Genomic DNA, 23,864 nt, shown 5'->3' with positions numbered 1-23,864 from the left:
TGGAAAAAGGGAATAATAAAAGTAATAATAAAAAACCTTATGATGGCAAGGAAGAAGAATCAGGATGATGAATAATTTTATTGTTTAGAATAAGATTAGGAATTAAGTTTGATTTTCATAAAATAAAAGTTAATAGTATTAGACTACAATTATGCCGGACCTTCGTTATTCAACTTCAAGAAGCAATTATTATTATTTAAAAAAAAACATTTAAAAATAAAATTGTTATTACATTTTCTATTAGATCTAGTCTAGACTTCTACTTTTTATTTGTTTATTATTTATATATTTTTTCTTTTTGTTCAAGTTGGTATGTTCTGTCTTTTTGCGTCGGTTTGATCTGTATAATCTAGTCACAAGTCGCTATCATGAGCTGCCGAGAGCTAACTAGAGGGGGGATTGTACTCGAGCTTTTCCAGGCCACATAGCTATGGCCATCGGGAAATATCAATCGAAAGTCTTCAAAACTCATAAAAGCCTTTAGTTTTCGACGATCATAAATGCATGGTCCGCCATATTCTCTACTAGATAATTGAATACGTCATAGGTCCCAAAGTCAGGAATATCGTCAAAGGGAGGTATGTAACTAGATCACTTAACGAAAATCCTGCCCGTTGTAATTTCCCCATACAGTCACGTCTACCGAGTGACACGGACCCCGTAGGTCATGGGCTACGGGCAGGCTAGTCCGCTACTGCGGACGCTTATTTAACGAGTCTTTTCTCGGGTGTATACCGTAGTCGAAACTCCTCTTTTTCTTAGAAAATATTGCAGCTGCCTGAAACTCAACTTGATGAATGGCAAGTTGGAAGACATTTCCGGCCAAAACAGAAATTCATATATATACACGCAGTTTTGATAGAAAGATATGAATGAAATTTAACGGCAAGAACCGACAGTCTAATACACAATGCACAGATTCAAAATGGTGATTTGACAAAGCTTGTCGGGCTTGGTTACAGTAACCGCGCATTACGTAACCGCCGAAACTGGCCTATTACCTTGCTTTGTTTGGTCATCATCCAACCACTATAATCAGAGATTGATAGCACTTCACTATCTTCATTCCTGAGTGGAACTAGTTACCATGAAAACCACTTCCCACAAGACGCAGTAATTAAACTGCGTCCAAAAACCACCAAATCAAAACTACATGTAAACAGTGTAAATGAATGACAAAACAATAGTTTATTGAGGGGGAGAAAAAAAATATCAGCTGCATGCATCAATGAGCTATATGGGTGTTCCCATGCTCACTGACCTTTGTATTTTAAAATACAAACAAGTGAAGCGCAATCTGGTGCAATATGTCATCCCATTATACAATTTTTGTTTCTCTTTCTTTCTTTTTCTTTTTTTCTTCAAGCAGTTTACCCCCATGTCTGATTAGCCACAAGGATCCCAGAGCGTACCTTTGTTCATTGCACCATACTTCAGAGTACCCGTAGTCTAATCTGAGCAGCCTTGGTCTGCATCCAACCAAAAGTTGTCATCCTATTTTTGCTGTATCACTGACCTAGCACAACCATACAATGTACATTTACCCCTCTTCTAGACCATGTATACCTCCAATAAATTGCACCACAAGGATCCTAGAGCGCGTGTACCTTTGTTCATTGCACCATATTTCAGAGTAGAGTAAGCAGGTGAAGTGAGCCTCACACATCTGAGCAGCTTTAGCCATCTGAAGGTAGTCCACTTCCAACCAGAAGTTGTTGTCCCATGGAGTGAAGCGAGATGTCCTTAAATATAATTATAAATGAATTTCAATATTAAGGGTTATCAATGTAAATATTATACATGTAAATATGTAAATATTCTGTACATCTAAACTGCATATGAACAACATAAACAAAAGCCTGAGAGAAAATGTTTTAAAAAAGCCATAAGTATCAAAATACAGTCAAACCTGTCTATAGTGACTGCCCACCCAAGGGAAACACAAAAAGTGGCCTTTGTAGACAGGTTCCTTTAGCACTAGACATGAATCAATGAGAAACCATTTTCAAGGGAAACAACAAATGTGGCCTTTGTAGACAGGTTCGACTGTATATACATTGTACTACATTACAGTTTACAAACCTAAACAACTGACAGCTTTATAAAAGTCAGGAATGAAAATCAAACAAGAATAAAATAACATTCTCTTAAAGGTTAATACACTGTTTATCTTGTAGACAAACCTTGTATCAGATTTTACAAAATCGCAGTGTTGATTTGAATCAACGATATATCTTAATTCTACTGGAAAATAAGTAATCTGCATTGCCTCTTCAAAATAAAGTCAATCACAATTTTGCTCCTTTGTTTTTAATTTAAAAAGGATTTCGGTTCTGCCTCATACTAACCTACTGGACCTCTCTTGCGTTCTAAGGTAGTGGATTGTGTCAAGCAGAGTCTTGATTGACCTTTGACCTAGACCTTGGTTTCTCTGGTCTACAGTCCAAAATAAATTAAGAATGATTCTGTAAAATGGTTTCAATGAGTACATGTATATGAAGGAATAATCATTGCAGAGAAAGGAAATAGTATGGAATATAATTATGCCTGACCCATGATTTACTTATTACTTTAAAAAGATATTTTAATATTCATGCCTCCAAGAAATGAGATGCTTCAGGAAGAAGCAATATCCTTGTAGCAATTTGATTCTGAGATTCAAAGAGCACTACTACCCTGCAGTAAGGAATCATCCTTGATTACCATGTCTCAAGCACAGAACTTCTATCAATGAACCTCAGGCGCTTAATTTATGGAGACTTGCAATTGATTGGATTGTCTATTGACTTGCCATTGGCCAGACATTTATGATCGATTCAGTATAGTTTACAATTGTTTACATGACATGGCCCAGATTTCTGATATACCATCATATGCTAGCAGTGGCTTCCTTTGAAACAGGTGAAGTAAAGACACAGAGAATCAACACTGAAAAGGGAAATGGGATTGGGAGCCTGGTATGGGATTAGAAGCTTGACTGTTGATAATTAAACTCCACCACGTAATACTTTCAAGAATGCATTATAATTCAAGAATTCCCTTTTCTTTAATCCCACGCATTATGATGTACAACACATGCTACAACTACAGTTGTATGCTCCAAATTCAACCCAACACTCAAAACTTTTCCTAATTCTAAACCTAACCTAAATTAAAACCTACATATAGTTTAATGGCGACCAAACACTATTCCCAATATTTTTATTAAATAAATCCTAGAGATAATGTTGCTAGAACATTGTCAGATCAGCATGAAAATATCAACTTTTTCCCAGTATGAACACTCACCTAGTGAGCCTGGCATAGGTGTAGGAGCACGGCTATTGCTGACGGACTCTGTGAATGCACTGAACACTCTTTTGATCTGTTCAGAGAGGATCTGCCTGTAGACATTGTTATCAGCTGTAAGGATGTCGTGGATGAGGTAGGGGAATACCCGCTCAGCAAACTCAACCTGAGGGGGAGTGCAAAGAATGGCATAAACCCTGAGAGAATTTCTCCTTTTTGACAAGTGATGACATTTCACATGCACTGACTTGCACTTGAAAGGCAATGCATAGATATTGTGATGTTTAAAAATACATTGAAGAAGTGATGTTAAATCTTATAATCAATACCATTTCAGTGATATGTTGTTGAAGAAACAGGTCCTAGGAATAAAAATATACAATAGAACCAGGAAAGAAAGACTGACAATATATCTTGTCTCTTTAATACTATTACATGGCATTTTATTCATGAGAAACATGATCTTATAGGGACCGTCCCCATTCCCACAAGACAATGGGGTGATTCCAGGTGTTTCATGTATTTCAAAATGGGTATTGTTTTAAAATGCCCCCCCCCCCCCTCTCCTTGAAAAATACAAAAAGATAAAAAATAATATTAATAATATATATATATGTATATATATATTTTTTTACCAGTTTGGGATTGGGGATCACTAAATGAGTACTGTCTAAGGGGGTGGTTGATTAGATTGTAGCTATCCTTCTCATATATGCACACATATATGCAACTATCCTAGCACTAATTGCCTGAGGTCTTTTTTGTCCAGAGATCTTTTGTCTTACTTGTAGGACATGGTTGTCCTAAAGTCACATCTGTTCTCACCTTGGCCAAGCAGATAGGTTCTAGCAGTCTGAGGATCTCATCCCTCACCCCACCGCTCTTGATTAAAGCCACAGTCAGGGCCTTCAACCATTCCTCATGACTTCCTTTCACCGGTTGCCATAGCGACTCCTCACCGACATGCCTCATGAAGGCTTCATCACAGCTGTCGATGGCGGGCAGTTTGATGATCTGGTGAGATGTTTACAGAACAGATGAAATGTGAAATAAATATAAACTTGCCTCTAGAGTTTGCCAAAAGAAAAAAGTAAAAGTGACCACTGTAGACAGTATGCTTTCTAAAGAGGATATTAAATTATACTTTTCCGATGAATAAAATGTTAACAATTTCCAATACTGACCAGTTTTAGATATGGCATTTTCTTAAGGTGTAACCAATAAATAAACAGAAAAGTGGCTTTTCAATGGATATTTTACAACCAGTGTCATATCAGAGGAAAGTGTAAAATTTGTCATGTTGACAGGAGCAATTTCTAATTGTTTCTACATGTACATACATTTTGAATAATACTTTATCTGGGAGTGAACTAACACCATCATAGAAATATTTCATCTGGAGTAATCCATTAAAGCTCTTCAATAGTTGGTTAATTAAATATCTCATATTCTTGTAGCCTTTTCAGGGATGATTTAATGTCTACTTATGGCATAAAATCTTGTATGGGGTGCTTTTCCCACTTGCATTTCTGACAGCATACTGCACAGAGCTGAAATAGACAAACATTTATACCTATATACCCAATATGCAAGTGCTCTGGTAAAAAAAAAAACATGGCAGTCTCAATAAACAGTTTTTCACTTTTGCCACAAACGTGATACAGAACAAAGCATGAAGATGCCGCACTAGACTGTACCTTATTCTTGGATGTTTTGAAGGGATATAGATAAGCCAGCAAAGTGTCAATGTTCTGGTCTCTGTACTGCTCGTAGAAGGTCTGTCCACTCCTTGTACCTAGCACCATCTTCAAGCACTTGGCAGAGGCAGCTACTACATCAACACTGCCACAAAACGATACATTTATACAAATATTTCAGAAATTTTGATTAGGTTAAAGATAAAGACCAGTTATGGTCATGCGATTGCATTGTGAAAGAAACGTTGTGGAATCGATCAGAAAGGGTTGATCGTCTAGCATATAAGTATTGGTGTGTACTGCAAGGTTCTGGAATCATCAAAATGATAAGAAATTTGGCCCAGTCTTGGTAAAGTTACAAGCACTGTACACAGAAAGATGTATATGGGATTACAGATACATGCATTATATCTATCAGGTCCAAAGAGATATAATATTTTACAAAATATATTAATTAGTAGGCGGTTTCTCGGCAAAATTTGTATGATTAGTATTAGTCAAAACATATTCTTTCACATGATTGGTAATAAGAGCTTCCATTTCATTTTTTGAGAGGGGGGCGTTTCCAAAACTGGTCGTTACCTTTAAGGGTAGAATCAGAAAGTTTTGCTATTATGTTCAAATTTTGCTTATCAAGGACAATAGCTAGCATGTGTACCTCTTCAAATTGGCAATGATATTTCTTCAACTGGTACTTTATTCTATCAAAATATCTTGTAAGAAACTAAACCTCAATGCAGGAGATCTGAGTTGGTCTAGTGGTCAGCTCTCAGTCTTGACCTACAAACAGACTCTGCTGGACCCAAGTTTGAAACTGAGATATTTCGTAGAGATGGTTGCAAAAAGGGACTATCCCAGAACATAAATAATCATACCCCCATCAAACCCAACTACACACACATGAACTTTGCATTACATATAGGTAATGTTTACAATCAATTCATCCTACAGGAAACACGTAAAAACAAGGGAAATTTATGTTGGCTGCTCGCAAGAAGGTCGTAAGAGCAATGTATTGTCAATGACAGTAACAGCCTTTATGCGGACAACTAAAAATAAGTACAGTCAAACCTGTCTATAGTGACTGCCCAAGGAAAACACAAAAGTTGTCTTTGTAGACAGGTTCCTTTAGTACATGTTCAAATGAGAAATCTATTCCAAGGGAAACAAAATATGTGCTCTTTGTAGACAGGTGGTCACTAAAGCAGGTTTGACTATAAAAAGTAAATCTGAGCATGGATTACATCATCTCACCATGGATCTGTGAGGTATTCTTTGAGTAGATGAAGGATAACTGAATTCCTGCAGCTGATGCGGTCGTTGTTATCACTGAATCTCTTAACAGCCGTAGAGTAGCTGGCACTTTGCTCTCCTCCTCCCCATTTCTTGAGAGCGATGACCGACAGATCAGGTGATCCGATCTCACCGAGGCATTGGCCTGTTACAAAATTTACAATGAATAATAATAATGATAGTCCGTTCTTGAACAGCGCATAATACTTAGTCTCTATGCGCTTCCAAAGAGCTTCGTAAATTATTACTGTACCACACCAGAGAATGTTTAGTCCTAGGATGACCAAAAACTTCTGGTTAATTATCAAAAGCATATTCTAGTAGGACTTCTCTTGCAATTCGTGATAAAAAAAAGGATAACACTGAGAAGACTCCTACATTTATTTGATTTGTACATGAACTCTAAAAATATATATGATTTCTATAGGTTAATTACTACTGGCACATGTGGATAACTGCATGTTTGCTTCTTAGTGAGTATCTACTGTACATGGTTTCAGCAAAATTGTTGTTTGTCTAAATTCCATTACGATGTGAGCAACAAATATGGGTAATACATTGTACTAAGGATATTTAAGTCCACATGCGAATTTCACCAGAAATCATAAACACCTAGAACCTGTTATATCTTGGACTGAATTTGCATAAATCGATTTTGATTGCAAAAAAAAAAATGCATCTTGAGTCTAGTAACATCATCCATACCTGCTGCTTTCTGCAATGCTGAAGCTTGTCCATCTTGGTTGCTATGGTTACTGCCGCAGAGTGACACCAGCTCGCAGATGAGTTGTGGAAGAACGCTATCTGATGCACTCTCTAAACAACAGACAGAGATGACTTTAATGAGTGAACTCTTTCAAGACAATTTTTTATGGTTTTTGTTCAGTAACTTGATTCAGAGCCTTAAAAATATACCAGATGCACAGATTGCATCCATTTATGTTGCATGACCATATTGCATTTGATGCTAAGAATTTTAAAAAGGAAAGTAAGATTTTATAATCCCTAAATTGACAACACATTGAGAGGTTCATATTTTACATTCTATAAAAAACAGTGTAGTAATACATCTTAAAATTTGTTGCAGTTTCGAAGAACACACTATCAATTTAGCCCTTAAGGTACTATGTCCCATTTGCAGGCCCAAAACATGAAAAGGCTGAATTCCAACTTCATTGGAAAGACAGTACTAATTTAGAACTTCCCTAAAAACAAGGGGGCTTGAAAATGTCTTTAAAAAGGAAATAACGACTTAACTATTAGTTGTCAAATCGACTTAAGGCCAGTAAGTAATAGTCTGATTTTTCAGCCCATTGTACCAAATGGGTTGTAGGTTTTATGCTGCGCAATGATTCAATCAGTTTAATTTTGAATATTACAAGAATTGGGTTATTGATGTACACTTTACAGCTCATTTTATGTATGTTATTACCAAAGATGAAAAAAGCCAGTCACTCAATAGTGTTTGACAGTGAAGTCTAGCAAGTAAACGGGTTTCCTTGCATTGTGTCTTTCAAAATCTGATTCTTAACACATAATGAGACAACAACAATTTAATATGACTGTGACTTTATTTATGACTGCAGATTTTATATTCTGTACTTTATTGGAATTTCTGGATTATGCTTTTATCGCAAGACTTTTTGCCTGTAGAGAAGGACATCACTCGGTGTTGAGCTAGATATCGATAACGTGATCGGTATTGTCCTTCTATGTCAGTGTTGAAGCTCGGTTCAGCAGCCTTTCTGTGCTCTTAACACCAACACCGAACACCGTATTTGAAATTACTCAGTCATAATATGCATTGTACTCCTGAACTATGTGCACTTGTTTGAAAATTGCCTCAAATCTAATTAACATAAATTGCTTTCAGGTCGAAAACGCTGCCCACTAGCATCACCCATTTATGCCAGCGAAAAAAGGCCGGCATAAATAAATAATAACAAGGCCAGTAATACAGCATAAGGTTAGCTAAGGTTATGGTATGTTGTATCAAGGAGTTACCTTGGTTGTATGTTGTATAGTGTTGTGTATGTTGTATATAGTGTTGTGAATGTCTTTTGTTATGTACATGTGATGACATTCATCACTTGTACACATTTTGATTAAATGTATCACTGTACACTGGCCTTGCTCGCTCACTGCCTCTGTTCTATCAGTGAGCAAGCCCTCATTTATATACCCTACCAGAAAACATGTACAATTTTGGACAGTTAGTAAATCGAACTTCCAAAACCACCACCCAAACATGAATTTGATGGAGTTCATTGAATAAACATTTATTGTATGAATATATGAATGCTACGCAACAGTCTAACCACCCCCTAAACCTAAGACAATAGGCCATTTTTGTAATGTAACCAAATTTAATGTATAAGTTTTTGTAAAGTGCCTCAATACAAGTTATTTCATTCACCTGATAAAATAGTATTTCAATAGTCAGAATGCAAACTGCATATATTAAGTGCTGTTAGGTAGGTCAAGCCATAATGTTTGTCAAAAACTAATGTATGCAGTTCGGATTCCGTCTATTGAAATACTATTTTTCTTTTCAGGTGAATGAAATAATATGTATTGAGGCACTACACAAAGACTTATGCATTAAATTTGGTTACATTACGAAAATGGTCTATTTCTTTAGCATGCATTTATAATCAAGCAGTACACACCTGTCTTCAAATACGGTAGACTAGTTCACAAAAGATATTCAAATTGTAAGCATGCCTCTACCAACAATGGTTGCTACTAGCAGCAACCACCCTAAAGCTTCCCCTAACAAAGCAACAACTAATGTATGCAACCTGCATTCAGGCTATGACTTGAAGTAACAGGTGAATGTTATTCAAGTTATTCATTTGGGTCTGTCTATTTATGGAACTTCTTTATTTTTGAGTGAGTACTGATTCATAGCCTCCCTCCAGGACTTTGTCTTGCAATAGTGATGCAAACTTCAGTTGTTGCTAGGTCAAACAATAGACAGGTTTACTAACACATTCTAACTTGATGCATACTTTTTAAACAAAGGTTGTTCTTGACAACCCCAAAACTTGCCTGAGGCTTGCCCAATATATCAACACATGATATATGTAGACTGGATTCCAAGTATAGTAGTTCATTCATTAATAACAGGTTACTGGAATAATTCGTCGCTAGGTCCCCAGGATATAAACATCCATAAATTTGAATATGTTGGTTAACCGGTCTATTGGGTTCAATATTATCAAGGTAGAAAGGTATACATATAATTTGAATACATTGTACAGAAAGCCAACTGTAGTGTTCACACACAACTGATCATTGTTTGGTTTCATGTTTAAAATATTTTCTGGTAATCTGTCCATCAGTTCTAATGATAATGTGATCACGAGCTATATTTGCATACATAATGAGCCCTGTGACCTTTGACCTTGTGACCCCAAAATCTAATCGGTTCATTGGCTCTGCAAAAAACATACGTGACCTAAGTTTGGTAGGAATCCATCGATCAGTTCTTGAGATAAAGCGATCACGAGCCGTTTTTGCATACATACTGAGCCCTGTGACCTCGTGACCCCAAAATCTAATCAGTTCATTAGCTCTGCAAGATTCATACATGACTAAAGTTTGGCAGGAATCCATCAATCTGTTCTTGAGATAACGTGCTCACGAGAACGGGACGTACAGATACGGATGGACCTACAGCCGGACAACCTGAAAACTGGTCCTACACATAGTCATACATTTGTGTTAAAAGATACAGACGTATGAACAGCACTACACTTATTTTCCCCCAGCAATTTACAGTTTAGAAGCTTCAAAATATCAAATCTGAAAGTGCAAACGTTGAGAATAACTAACCTGCACACATGGAGACCAGCATAGCAAGCTCAGCTTTTCTTGAAGCAAGCTCATGATGCAAGCTGTTTAGTCCCTCCAAGGTGTGATTCTTACAATGCTGACCACCCCTCATTAGAAAATGGTTGATCTCCTGTCAAGAGATTCAATATAATCGATGTAAGTGGACTTTTAAATTAACCTACAGATAAACCCTTTCATGAAGGAGCCCTATGTGTTCTAAACAATTTGAAGCCTGAAATTAAGCATGGAACGCCTAAGAGCTGGCATCCTGAAACACACTAGTCTGAGAAGAGCTTGGCTTCATTGACGGCTATCTTTTGGACAACCACCTTAAAATTGCTTCTAAGACAATAAAAACACATCAATCATCATTCTATCTTATGTATAAAGCAGGGAACCATCAAATAGGTGTAAAGCCCTACTTTCTTATCTAATGAGAAAATTTTCTGTAATGATAACTAATAATGTTTTAAACAGTTTTCTACATCTATTGAGTTTATCTTCTTTATTGTATATATTTTAAGTTTTTAGTGAATCTGATACTTACAGCCAACAAGTTGGCATCTTCCTGTTTGTTCTTGATCTTTTCCAGGACTCTCCTAGCTTTCTTCAGTTCAGCCTTGTCAGGGAGAGGGTTGGTGTCCAGGAGTGCTGCCTGCAGCTTCCCATGGTTCTCAACGACCAGGAACTCTACCAGTGACAGTGCCTGCTTGCTGACATCATCATGACTACTGCCGACCAATGGGACTACTGCTCCTAGGATCACCTCTATGTGTTTGCTGAACTCCTAGCGATAAGACAAAGTGATAGGATAGTTACAGAATTATAAAACTGCTTTGTGACATTATCCTCAGGGCTATCTCTATCCACTAAAAATACTGTTCTTAGGATGAACTATGCATGCTCGCTGAACTCCTAGGGACAGGACAAGAGTGTTACAGATTTATTGAATTGCTTGATGATATCATCATAACCGTGATTCACACCAACCAACAATAGTACTGCTCCTAGGCTCACCTCAACATGGTTACTGAACTCCTACAGAAAAAGAGCAACAAGCATTGTTTCAAAGACAATCATACAGTCATGTATTTCTTTTTGAGATATAAAAGTTTTGGTATCTGACCCGTTCCAGTAGTTTAGGTATGCATTGAAAAAGTAAAATTTGTCTGTACTTGACAAGATTTCATATCTCCCTTGTTGTGTAATGGAATTTCAACTGAAAAGAAATAATGACCAATTGCAACTTCACTTTTATACCCTTCTGTGCTACTAAGAGTAAGTTCATGACCAATTGTCACAAATCAACATTTGGGTGTGATTCACTGTGCATGGCATGGGCAAGTGATATTACCTGAAGCCTTATATTAAGTAAAATATTCAACAAAGGACTACACTTAACTTAGTGAGTCCTAACATGGTGAAATTGATGAACACTTTTACCTCTGAGCACTGCACCACCGCTGCCTCACTGATATGTCTCAACAGATCCAGGCAAGGAAGCACCAAGGATGATGATCCCTCCATCACCGATGACCTGCCCTCCCCCGCCCGATGCTGATGGATGGTATGGACCAGCGTGTAGATCAAGTCCTGCAGGACGTACACCCAGGATCCGCCTAGCTTGGTGTGGAGCTCCTTGATCAGGAGAAGACCAAACAAGCGATACCCCAGCAGGAGACGTCGTCTCTCGTAGGGCTGCCGACATCGCCACATCCGCAGGTGTAGCTCTAGGAGAACTTTCTGGATACTGTCCTGAAAACAGAGAAAAGTGATTGCAGATTGCACGTATTAGAGTAAAATTATATTAATTAATTATATCAGGACAGAAATATGCTATCTAATACTTCCTATACATACAAATCACCAAATGTACACCTGTTCATCTTCACTTATAGAACTGATTTTATGGAGGTGTGTACAAGTAGCTTTGTATTATTTGTTTTATTATCATCAATAATGGCTATTTGTTATTATACTTTAGCAATATCAACCTGCTTGCTCAGCCGTCATACATGTCACTGTAGGAGATAGCGTTAAAAAAGTAAATTGGGGGAATTTCTTGCAGTCCAGGGACCCATTTCACAAAGCCTTTTTTCAATGACAAATGACAAAAATCAGTGACAAATCTGTTGATAACTAATCAGAAGCAAGGATTTCATTAGCTTATTAAAAAAAATGTCATTTGTCACTGATGACAAGTTTTGTGCCATGGGTCCCAGGTCCACTTAAGACAAACATGTAAAAGTGGTGAAAAATAACAGTATTGCAGGTAGGGTAAAAACTCAAACTACTAATTATCATAGTAACTTATCCACAGACAACAACACATCTACATGTACAAGTAAAGTGTGTTGCTTTTGAAAATCCATATTGCTTACATGTGTCTTTGCCAGGAGTGAGATGAGGGTCAGAGACCTACCGCCGGCATGGCAGGTCGTCAGATGATCCAAGGTGGCCTTGATCATGTACGATGTGAAGAAGGGTGGGTCAGGCTCAGGGTCACTGGGGGTCATGAACCTTGAACTCTGGCTAGTCTCTGTCCAAGGCTCATACAGCATGGTGAGGAGCTCCACCACTATCAAGTCCAAATGGGACTGGATCCAGGCATTGAGGGTCTGAAATAATAACGAGTAAGAAAAAATGAGCACAACTTCCTTGATATAAATACAATAACGTCTACCTACTGCACATAACAATTCAAGGCACTTCAGATATCTGACAGACCTGATTGTACAAAACTTAAATGGACTGACAGATATTGCAGCTTTACATGTATATATGTAAATTAGGAAGGGCAAATTGTTGCTGTTATTCTCTTGCAAAAATGAAATAAAGGAAAATGTTAAACTTTTTTTCCACCATAATGTATTCTACACAGTCTGTGAAGATGATATCCAGAACAAAACTATGAAGTTCGATATTCTTCTTTTTGTTCTAGCAATCAATTGCAATCAATTGCAATGCTCTTCCCTTTTCTCCATCACTCTCAATTCTCACAGCAATCAAGATAAAGCTTTCAGAGGGAGCGTGTGCCGTTGATGTACTCACCTCCTGTCCTATAGCCTGCTTTAGTTCCTCCAAGCACTGCACTGCCCAGGCTGCTCTCTCCTTCTCCTCTTCCGCCCTCTCGCTATTCTCCCTGGACTGTGCCAGGAGCGGCAGAAGACTGGCGATGGTCCGAGGAAAGGAGGACTTGAGGAGATCCTTCCAGTCTTGCTTCAGCTCTCCTGCGATGGACTTGACCATGTCCAGCTTCTTCATGTTGACCAGGTGAGGTATGATGGCCGTATGGTGCTTGCTGCAGGAGACACAACAAGGATGGGTTTTATGAATGTCATTGGAAGCCAGTAAAGAATCTTTACCTGCTGTTACCAATAGCAGTAGTAGTAGTAGTAGTAGTAGTAGTTGACTTTATGGGATAACTTGTTTAACCTTATCCACAAGGTCCATCTGGGTATACTGGTATACTGGGATGTGCAGGTGGACTACTACTCTTATACGAATAGTGCAGTGGGTTCCTAGCGTGCAGAGGTGGTGACTCTTCTCTACACATGGCCTCCATTTAACGTCCTATCCGAGGGACGGAGTGTTTTCCTCTTAACATAGCCTGCGTTTATGAAACAAGAGGGCCCATAGAGATGTGTAGGAAAAACAGGTCTAACAGAAATGGGTTCAAGTATGTTTGATGCAAACATATTGATGAGATAATATCTAATCAGGAACTACAGTTTCCATGTCAAGCTTTCTACAAGCTACTAAACAAAGCAATACAGGGCCATCCCCCTAATCATCACCATAAAAACTATCATTGTCATTTCCAATTTCATATCAATTTTTCCTTCAAAACTTTAGACTTAAGACAATGTATTTCCTTGAAGACCTTATACCACATCATACACTCCACACTCTAGCATCCATTAACACACATATTGGCAGTCTCATATATATAAAGCTGTTCTGTATGATAAATGCATGTTATACCTCAAGAACTCCTGCAAAGATGAGCAGCCAAGAACACCGTAGGGGAATTCCCTAATTTCATAGCTCTCCTGCAGCCATTGATACACTAGGAAACCGAGGTGTAATATGGCTAGCTCTGATCCACTGCTACAGTGAGACATACCCTCAGCTATACAGCTCAACACCTGTAACAAAGATTGAAAAAATGCACAATTCATTGACTTATATCTATAAAGTATCAGAATAAGTTTCATTTAACAATTGTTGAACATTAAAGGGCAATCATGCCAATTTCTTTGATGTGATTTTGGTGATGACATAATTTTCATGTTGGAGCTTTCCACTTGCATATAGTTTGCATGTTAAAATTAATCATATAATGGGAAATACCCAACCCTTAATAAAGTCATTTTCAGTCAATGAAAGCTCAACACTAATCTTTAGACTACAGCATGATATCAAGAGATACATGTACTGGATAATTTCCACACAACAAGGTAACCCATTGACTGCTGAATTCTCTTATTCCCATAGGCTTAATACATGGATCACCTGACTCTTGAAGGCAATGGATTAAACTGCCTCTATTAATCTCCCATGACATTACTGATACAATGTAACCATACCTTTTTCATCACCGATGATGGGATCCTGTTGATCTTCGTCGTGAGGAGCAAGGCAAAGATGGTCTTCTTTTCACAGACGTGACTGCTGAGGGCGACATTTGCTAACGTAAGTAGAAGACTGGCTGTCCTATTCTTGTTTTCCTCCTTTGACTCTGCTTCTCCAAAGTCATCCTGATACATTGAAACGGTAATATCTAAACCTTGTAACATTCCTTAGAGCACATTTGATTGCACCAACATATAGGAATATGTTTTAAAACCTTTCACCTATGAATTAAGGGTACATGTATGCAAATGCAAAAGTTTTAGCGCTTCAACTTGAACTGCTAGTCTTACTGCAATAGAACCATGTGTATTCGAGAAAAAAAATAACTCTATCATGAAATTATCTGAAGTCCATGGATAAATGTAGACAAACTCTTGTCTGCCGAAATACCTAAATATTTAATAATGTTTGAAGCATTCAGGTTGTAGACTAAACTATGTTTAGGCATCAACAATACGGTCTGTACTTAAAACAAGCATGTACATTTCACATCGTTTACCTACAAAACTCAGAAGTGGAGCAATGCAGAGTCAAATCTGGAAAACAGAAGTACATCTGGATAGAGAGACGTAAACTTACTGATATTTGCATAGCCTCCTCTACAGACTGATAAACCAGATTGAAAGCTTGGTTCTGTGTTTCTGTCTTGTAAGGTTGGGTACCTGGCGTATTGAACAGGCTGGCAAAAAGAAATGGAGTAGGTAATTAATATTACATGTACAGGTATCATATTTGCTGACTCATCTACTTGTTTATGGTCATCATCTATTTCGGACAACTATTTATTCAGACAACTATCTCACAATTTAATGAGCTATATTCATGCCAAGGGTCTCTTTACCTTCTCAGTATCTTTCCAGAGTAAGAACTCAAATTCATTCGCAACTCAAGTAAAGACAATTAATTACCTTAAGGCTAAAAAATAACAGGGGTCAAGTACACATTAAACAGCAGAATCATGAATGACCAAAAATAAAAATGGGAGTCTGATGCACACACATCAACAAATGTGCTTTCTCACGGATAAACTTTAAGGGAGTAAAACTTCAAGTTACTGCATGAGGGTTCTACCTTGTAATTTTACTCCAAACTAACGGCTCAATATTTTTTTTTATCAAATAAATTAACCTTCTACAATAACGGTCCAACGTTAATTCTTTAAAAAATATCATACATGTACATGTATCATCTACAAATGAAAGGTATAGAAGATAAATCTCACCACCCCACTGCTGTGGCCATGTGCATCCTCACTTCATGGGTGTTATCCTGAAGGAGATGTGGGAACAAGGTCGCAACCTCTGACCCCTCATTGGAGTCCCCATGACCTTTCTCACGACCTTTGGCTTTGATGAAAGTCCATTGGCTGTTTGGGTCAATTTTTATGAGCGCTTGTATGCACAGCGCCATCTGGTGTTTGACTGGAGTGGAGTAGGTTGCCTGCAGCTGCCTGCATGATGCAGAAAACCATGTCACTTGATATGCACAAAATGTCAAAAATGTTGTCCCAATTTGACATATTCAAGTAAGATAATCTAGGAGCTTCTGCCATTTGGTATTTTAGGTGTTCATGTCCAATGTACATGTACATATATCTTGACAGAGAAGTACATGTACATCTATATGTTGTGTGACTGACATAGCATTCATTTCATATTTATATTCAGAATTTTCAAACATTCATTTCAATGCTATAAAAAGGTATCATGTGCGGAAAATATTCATTCTTTGAAATTCAAGTTATGAGGTTGTTGGTTGGAATTTTAGTGAATTATTGATGAACTAGATGGACCTTCGACCGCGCACAGTCGACAATGATGCCTCCGCCATGGAGCAATTTTACAAACCAAAACAGAAGCGAGCTATTTTTGCACACATAATGAGCCGTGACCTTTGACGTTTGACCTCGTTACCCCAAAATCTAATCAGTTCATTGGCTCTGCAAAATAAATACATGACCCAAGTTTGGCGGGAATCCATCGATGGGTTCTTGAGATAAAGCGATCACTAACTATTTTTGAATACATAATAAGCCCTGTGACCTTTGACTTTGAATCTCATGACCCTAAAATATATTCAGTTCATTAGCTCTGCAAGATACATACATGACCTAAGTTTGGCGGGAATCCATCAATGGGTTCTTGAGATAACGCAATCACAAGAATGGGGCGTACGTCGTATGTACAGACGTACGGACGGACGGACAACCCGAAAACATAATGCCTCCGGCTACCATGCAGCGGAGGCATAAAAAATTATTCTTCACCTTAATGCATGTGTAGTATATTGATAGTCAGAGTAGTACATAGAAATTCCTTGAAAGCTTTGATCATACTTATGGCTGTAATAAAAGGATAATAATAATAAGGTGCATATTATAAAAAACCACCACATAAATCAATTTAGAATCTAACCAGTTCAATAACAGAAAATATATTATTCTTTGTTATCATCAAAGAAAGAATATTATTCTTTTTATCAGGAAAAGTTCAAGCATGGAATGTTGCTTACCAGAAGGCAGCTAGTAGGAGCAGAGCAACATCCCTGCATACTTTGATATCAGATGATACCATCCCATCATCACTTCCACTCATTGCTAGGTGAGGAGTGATGGCCCTCAGGAATGCCATTGCTTCTGCGCACACTTCCTGCACCTTACGGTTCACTGATACCAGCTCTCTGCAATAAAAGATAATACAATGACTAGTTAACATATGGGCTAGTCCAAAGTATATGGTCATCTCATATTCCATAGATTAGCAAGTATTGTAGAAACATGAACATACATGTAGCTAACATCAAAAGTATCATTTTACTTCTTATTTGGTATAATCCAAACTCTGGTAGGCCTATCAACCTAATACAATAATCAGGAATGCGAAAGTCAAAATTATTTATATCTTGGATTCATCCAGATCTTACTTATTGAAGGATCTTCCATTTCCGCTTAATAACGTGTCTGTACGGGTTTAGGCTAAAGATTTCGCACTTCTTCTCTGATACCGGTATACAAATTAATGTATCAATGCTTTAAACACGTCACAAATATTTCCTCTTTTATTCATATCTTTCAAAAATCATTACGAAATTAACACATTTCTCCAAATAACAGATAAAGGACTGACCTCCATACCAGCAGAATACCATGGAGTTCATCATCATGAATATGGCTAGTCTCTTCTCTTAGACTGGATACCACAGCAAAGAACTAAGATGGAAATGAAAATGGATTGAAAGATAAGAGCAGATGCATGGAAGTATTAAATGGATTCCATTTGTAGTTCATGGTCTTTTTAACAAAAGAAAACTGACGTCCACTGGCATAATACCCAGTAGGGCCATGATTTGTATACATCCAGATCCAAATCCAGATTTCAATTAACAGATTCAATATAATTTAAACATATTTGTGGCTTACACCCAGTAAATAAGATCGATTGATCGATCTGTATTGAAAAATAAGTCAGAAAAAATATTGGAACCAGCGTGACTTGAACCTGCATCTATTGCTTTTTTTTCCATTACGGATCGATCAATCGATCTTATTTACTGGGTGTAAGCCACAAATATGTCTAAATAATTGAAATTTCTCCCAGGAAGCATTACATATATAAAAGATTCAATATAATATGCAAGTACACTAACAAAATCTATATAAAAGACCATCACGATCTAGAAGTAACATGACAAGTCGAACACATGTGTTGAGAAAGAAGTACAAGGGAGATCAGATATTGCCCTAAAACCAGAAACTCCCTGTACTGCTGCTTTCAAGAAGTATTTGAAAACACATCTTTCTAATTTCTCACAACCCATTACCTCCTTGGGCCGTTGGTCTATGTATTAAAGATAAAGGTGAGTTCTGGTCATCCGATTGCATTGTGAAAGAAAAGGTGTGGAATGGATCAGAAAAAGTTGATCATGTAGCATGTAAGTATTGGTGTGTACTGCAAAGTTCTGGAACCATCAAAATCATAATAAATTTGGCCCAGTCTTGGTAGAGCAACAAGCACTGTACACAGAAAGATGTATATGGGACTACACAAATGGTGTCGGGGCTACTAACCTTGATTTCCTAATCTTTCTATGCTCATTTCTCAGCCAGTATACATTTTCTACCAAAATTGTTTGGCAAATGACATTTATTTGTAATCTTGAACATTCAGTTTAAGTTTATTTGATTCTGTGAGAACTCATTTTCTTTTTTTCCCAGAACTCACCTTTATCTTTAAAGGGATCGTTTAACAATGTTAAATGTGAGATACACGGCCCTACGTGTTATCAGTGTCTGTGATATGGTGTAATATTGAAGCCCTAAAAAAATTGCGCTTCAAAATGATCAAGAAGTGCCTCAAAAAAGTAAAAATCTTTGAGTGACCGGTTTTACCATACTCGTTTTCCCCAATAGACTGTAGTGTTATGAAAACCGTCAGGCGAACGGTTTTCAAAATTTGTAATTTCAATCATAAATATCTTGATAATCAGACAGGCGATCGGCTTGTAAAAGTCATGGGGTTCCTGACTGATTTAAAGGTTTATAATTATCATTGCATCATGAGCTAAATCCTGAATTTTGTTTCAGAATCTGATACAAAGTTACCGGATCCCTTTAAGCCTATGGGACTGAGAGAATTGTAGTAGTTAACAGATTAATATTCCTCTTTGTTTGTAATTAATGTATTAATGTGAGCCTTGTTTGATAATGTTCTTTTTCTTTGGTTGTAAGTATTTTCTATTTCATGGGCTCTGTATCTTATGAAAAGGCGCTTTATAAATGAAGTGTTCTTATAAATATATAGAAAAGGGGAGAAATAAAAGAGAGAGTGGTCTCTACACACACACCACCAGACAATAAACTGTATATTTTACCATAAATATAAACTCACCAACTGGACTTCATAGGAATTTGTCAAATCCTGATCCTGTAAAAAATACAGGAAACAAAGTCATACATCACAATAACATCTGGGCATGATTTATCATACTTGGCATGAAAAAAGATAATCCTCTTTCTACAAATATGTATCTGCTGCAATTTCAAAATAATACCTAATAGGACAAGTTGTTCTTGTTTATTTTAGAGAAGAGAAGGAAACTTCAACTGAATAAGGTACAAGTGTTCAGAATCACTGTTTATTTATATCCAGAAAGAGCAAATTATTAAAAAAGTTTGAACAAGATGAAAAAGATCAAAACATGTAGTTTGGGCTTCTACTAACTTAACAATTTTAAAAGTAGGCGAGCTGTCATCCACTCGTGTTGATTTTCTCAAGCCCCAACCAATAAACGTTTCTGCATCATGATTAATTATATCATAATCACTCCAAAAACAACAACAAACCCTTACCTCTCCATCATCAAACATCTTGAGCAACCTCTGTGTGACAGCAGTCCTATTGTCTCTGGCCTCACTGGTCACCTGATCACTGAAGTCACATGACCAGCACCATGATGACAAGACCTTAGCACTGGAGATAGCTAGCTGTTCTTCATGTGGAAGAGATTCAATGGAAAGCATGCTATGCGTACCTGCAAGGTATGGAAAAAGGAAAATCATTTTGTTTTTCAATTAGTTGCTTATTTATGTATGAATCTATATTGGAAATACAAAAATTAAGTAAGAAAATAAAACTTTGTGCAAAAAAATACTGAAAGATCAGGCCAAGAAGAAAATTACCCATATGTTGAATGATAAAACGGTTGATTTTTTTCAAAATATTTTACGTTATTATCTTGACTTTAAGATAAAAAGGGGCCCTTTCATTGTGTGTATGTTTAGGTGCTTCTTTCAAATACACAAACACAGACATTTCCAATAACTGTAAATGCATGTTAGCCCCATGGATACATTTTGATTTCGACCCCAGCTCAAGTTATTTGGGTTATTCAATTAACTTGAGTTATTCTATTGGTTAAGAATACACAGAACCATAACTTAATTGAATTCATCTCATCAAACAAGAAAACAAGTGAATTTCTCCAGAAAAAACTTTAATACCTTTTTTCTATGATTCATTGATCAGGGACCCGTTTCACAAAGCCTTTTTTTAATGACAAATGACTAAAATCAGTGACAAATCTGCAGATAACCAATCAGAAGCAAGGATTTCTGTAGCTTATAACAAAAACTGTCATTTGTCATTGATGACAAGTTTTGTGAAACGCCCCCCAGACCTATAGAATCTTCTTACCTGTCATGGAATCTTCTCTGGACTTGTGTCTCTTCTTCTCGGAGGTGCCGGTGGTCGCTTGAGCCGAGATGGTGGTGACCTCACCAAAATCATCATCCAGGTCACCCTGGGCCTGCTGCGTGCTCGGAAACTCGTCATCGGATCCAAGCTCCATGGAATCCCCAAAGGGGTCATGATGATTGGTGACCTTTGACCCCTGCTTCTGACACGACCCCTACAACAACAAGAAAATAAAAGACATATGATTAACTCAGACTCATAATCAGAAACGATGTGGAAATGAATAAAACCTAGTTAGAGGTATAGGTAAGCGTGTTGATGTTCTCAAGAGAGTCTGTGGGTTCTGTACATTTTCTGCCTGTCTTGTGAACTGTGACATTTTTCAAGAGAAATGAAATTCCACCTACTTGGTTGACTTCAGGGCTGCCATAATTCACTCTTGCTAAGTTCCCTTTAGCATTTGTATGTCATACATGTACATGTAGGTTCAAAGAACCTTCTCTTTGCAGTGAACAGATAGACTGGAAATTGTAATCCATATCGATATTACTCAACAGTGAATTATCAATCATCATCATTACTTATATTCATAATTTTGAAGAAAAGCATTCACCCTTTTATGTAGCACGTCCAGCAAAGCGTCTAGCAGCTCAGCAGGTGTGCATGATCTCACAAGGCTTGCCACCATTTGTCCTGCCTCCCCCTGCTGTCCAGGCTGGCATGCATACAGGGGTAACAGCACAGAGCAGAGTGACTTGAGGGAGTGCGCTCGGCTGATGGAACTGTCTGGTGTAAGGTCTGACTGGATCTCAAGCACCTTGAAGCCCAATGCAAATCTCTTCAGGAGAACCTGGGATTAATTGTTTTAAAATACTGTACAAGTAATCTGTTTGCAACATGAGTGTGTTACTATAATGTGCTAGCAAGGGTTCTACACACTGTAGGGACACCAGTGTTGTCCCGTTACCACATTAACATTATCCTCAATATCTACTGGATTTCTCTAGTGCACTCACAAACTCATTGGTTTGTTTATTTTTTCACCCATCCATTCATCCATCCATTCGTTCATCCATCCATTCATTCATTCATTCATTCTTTCATTCAATCAATCATTCATTTATCTTGGATGTCATGGAGTGGATTCCCCCCCCCCCCCCCACTTCCCCGACACATTATAAGGATTAAATCTATTCCCTTTGTTAGAATTCTTTTTAACATCATCAAGTCCTTTGCAATCCTATCCTTCTCTTACATCCATCTACATCCCTCTTGAAATCATAACCTTCACAGCAGCAATCCATTCTTAACATCTTCCGCATTTCTCTTCCCTCTCTAGTGCAATAGCCCAAACATCCTACACCCGTTTATGCTATGTTTTTATTAAGAAGCATTGACATAACTAGGTTACATTATCAAACTGAAATGTAGTGAACCTGTCTATAAAGGTCACCAACGGCCAGGATATACAGGAAAACTGGCCACTGTAGACAGGTGGCCTTTCTAGGCAGGTTCTACAACACACATTTCTTTCTAGAGGGTGACAATATATAAAAGACCACTATAGACAAGTGGCCTTTCTTTACAGGTTCTTCAAAACTGAATTGTGATTAGAGGGTAACAATATAAAAGACCACTATAAACAAGTGGCCTTTCTAGACAGGACCTACAACACAAAATTCTTTCTAGAGGGTAACAATATAAAAGGCCACTATAGACAAGTGGCCTTTCTAGACAGGACCTACAACACGAAATTCTTTCTAGAGGGTGACAATATAAAAGGCCACTATAGACAAGTGGCCTTTCTAGACAGGACCTACAACACAAAATTCTTTCTAGAGGGTGACAATATAAAAGACCACCATAGACAAGTGGCCTTTCTAGACAGGACCTACAACACAAAATTCTTTCTAGAGGGTAACAATGTAAAAGGCCACTATAGACAAGTGGCCTTTCTAGACAGGACCTACAACACGAAATTCTTTCTAGAGGGTGACAATATAAAAGGCCACTATAGACAAGTGGCCTTTCTAGACAGGACCTACAACACAAAATTCTTTCTAGAGGGTGACAATATAAAAGACCACCATAGACAAGTGGCCTTTCTAGACAGGACCTACAACACAAAATTCTTTCTAGAGGGTGACAATATAAAAGACCACCATAGACAAGTGGCCTTTCTAGACAGGACCTACAACACAAAATTCTTTCTAGAGGGTGACAATATAAAAGACCACCATAGACAAGTGGCCTTTCTAGACAGGACCTACAACACAAAATTCTTTCTAGAGGGTAACAATGTAAAAGGCCACTATAGACAAGTGGCCTTTCTAGACAGGACCTACAACACGAAATTCTTTCTAGAGGGTGACAATATAAAAGGCCACTATAGACAAGTGGCCTTTCTAGACAGGACCTACAACACAAAATTCTTTCTAGAGGGTGACAATATAAAAGACCACCATAGACAAGTGGCCTTTCTAGACAGGACCTACAACACACATTTCTTTCTATAGGGTGACAATATAAAAGACCACTATAGACAGGTGGCCTTAATAGAGAAGAGGCTGATAAGACAGGTTTGACTGTACCGTTATGTGTTTCTTGAGTGGTACTTTCATTGCCTCTCTCGCTGTCTTCTCGCTGTATCTGATAGTTCTTTCCAAGACTCTACACAACATACAAGCTAGCTGACCTGACATCTCATAGTGATCCACCTAAAACAGATAATACAATAAATCAGCATTAGGAGACTGGAGTGGATGTTCTTGCAGCAACTAAATTCTGTGAGCTTTTTTCCATTAGTAAAACAAGAGTTTATTAATTCAAAATATTAATGAAATATGTGATGTCTCTAGGTAATGCTCATTCTAAAGAGGAATACCAGAGTGGTACAAATTCACAACGTATCCTCACTTTGTCT

At 37.6% G+C, this 23,864-nt stretch overlaps 1 protein-coding gene across 1 annotated transcript in view; it reads right to left on the bottom strand.

Moving 5' to 3' along the window:
* The window catches only part of LOC100889659 (serine-protein kinase ATM), a 60,029-nt gene that overhangs the window by 25,063 nt on the left and 11,102 nt on the right, over positions 1-23,864 (bottom strand). Inside the window, exons 16-38 of the mRNA XM_030994920.1 lie at positions 23,533-23,658; positions 21,555-21,791; positions 20,942-21,155; positions 20,098-20,279; positions 19,637-19,672; positions 17,876-17,958; positions 17,262-17,429; positions 15,973-16,200; positions 15,330-15,429; positions 14,705-14,875; positions 14,100-14,263; positions 13,167-13,416; positions 12,497-12,733; positions 11,559-11,870; positions 10,663-10,902; positions 10,116-10,245; positions 6,984-7,094; positions 6,240-6,423; positions 4,986-5,130; positions 4,114-4,302; positions 3,289-3,454; positions 2,349-2,436; positions 1,608-1,742 (exon numbers count right to left, since the gene is read on the bottom strand). Of these exons, the coding sequence (XP_030850780.1) occupies positions 1,608-1,742; positions 2,349-2,436; positions 3,289-3,454; positions 4,114-4,302; positions 4,986-5,130; positions 6,240-6,423; positions 6,984-7,094; positions 10,116-10,245; positions 10,663-10,902; positions 11,559-11,870; positions 12,497-12,733; positions 13,167-13,416; positions 14,100-14,263; positions 14,705-14,875; positions 15,330-15,429; positions 15,973-16,200; positions 17,262-17,429; positions 17,876-17,958; positions 19,637-19,672; positions 20,098-20,279; positions 20,942-21,155; positions 21,555-21,791; positions 23,533-23,658 (3,896 nt within the window). The remainder of the gene's footprint in view (positions 1-1,607; positions 1,743-2,348; positions 2,437-3,288; positions 3,455-4,113; positions 4,303-4,985; positions 5,131-6,239; positions 6,424-6,983; positions 7,095-10,115; positions 10,246-10,662; positions 10,903-11,558; positions 11,871-12,496; positions 12,734-13,166; positions 13,417-14,099; positions 14,264-14,704; positions 14,876-15,329; positions 15,430-15,972; positions 16,201-17,261; positions 17,430-17,875; positions 17,959-19,636; positions 19,673-20,097; positions 20,280-20,941; positions 21,156-21,554; positions 21,792-23,532; positions 23,659-23,864) is intronic.

The sequence above is a fragment of the Strongylocentrotus purpuratus genome, unplaced genomic scaffold (assembly GCF_000002235.5).
Source record: "Strongylocentrotus purpuratus isolate Spur 01 unplaced genomic scaffold, Spur_5.0 spur5_scaffold_21, whole genome shotgun sequence".
NCBI lineage: Eukaryota > Metazoa > Echinodermata > Echinoidea > Camarodonta > Strongylocentrotidae > Strongylocentrotus > Strongylocentrotus purpuratus.
Note: the sequence above shows the minus strand (reverse complement) of the source record. Positions and strands in the feature narration are given on the sequence as shown.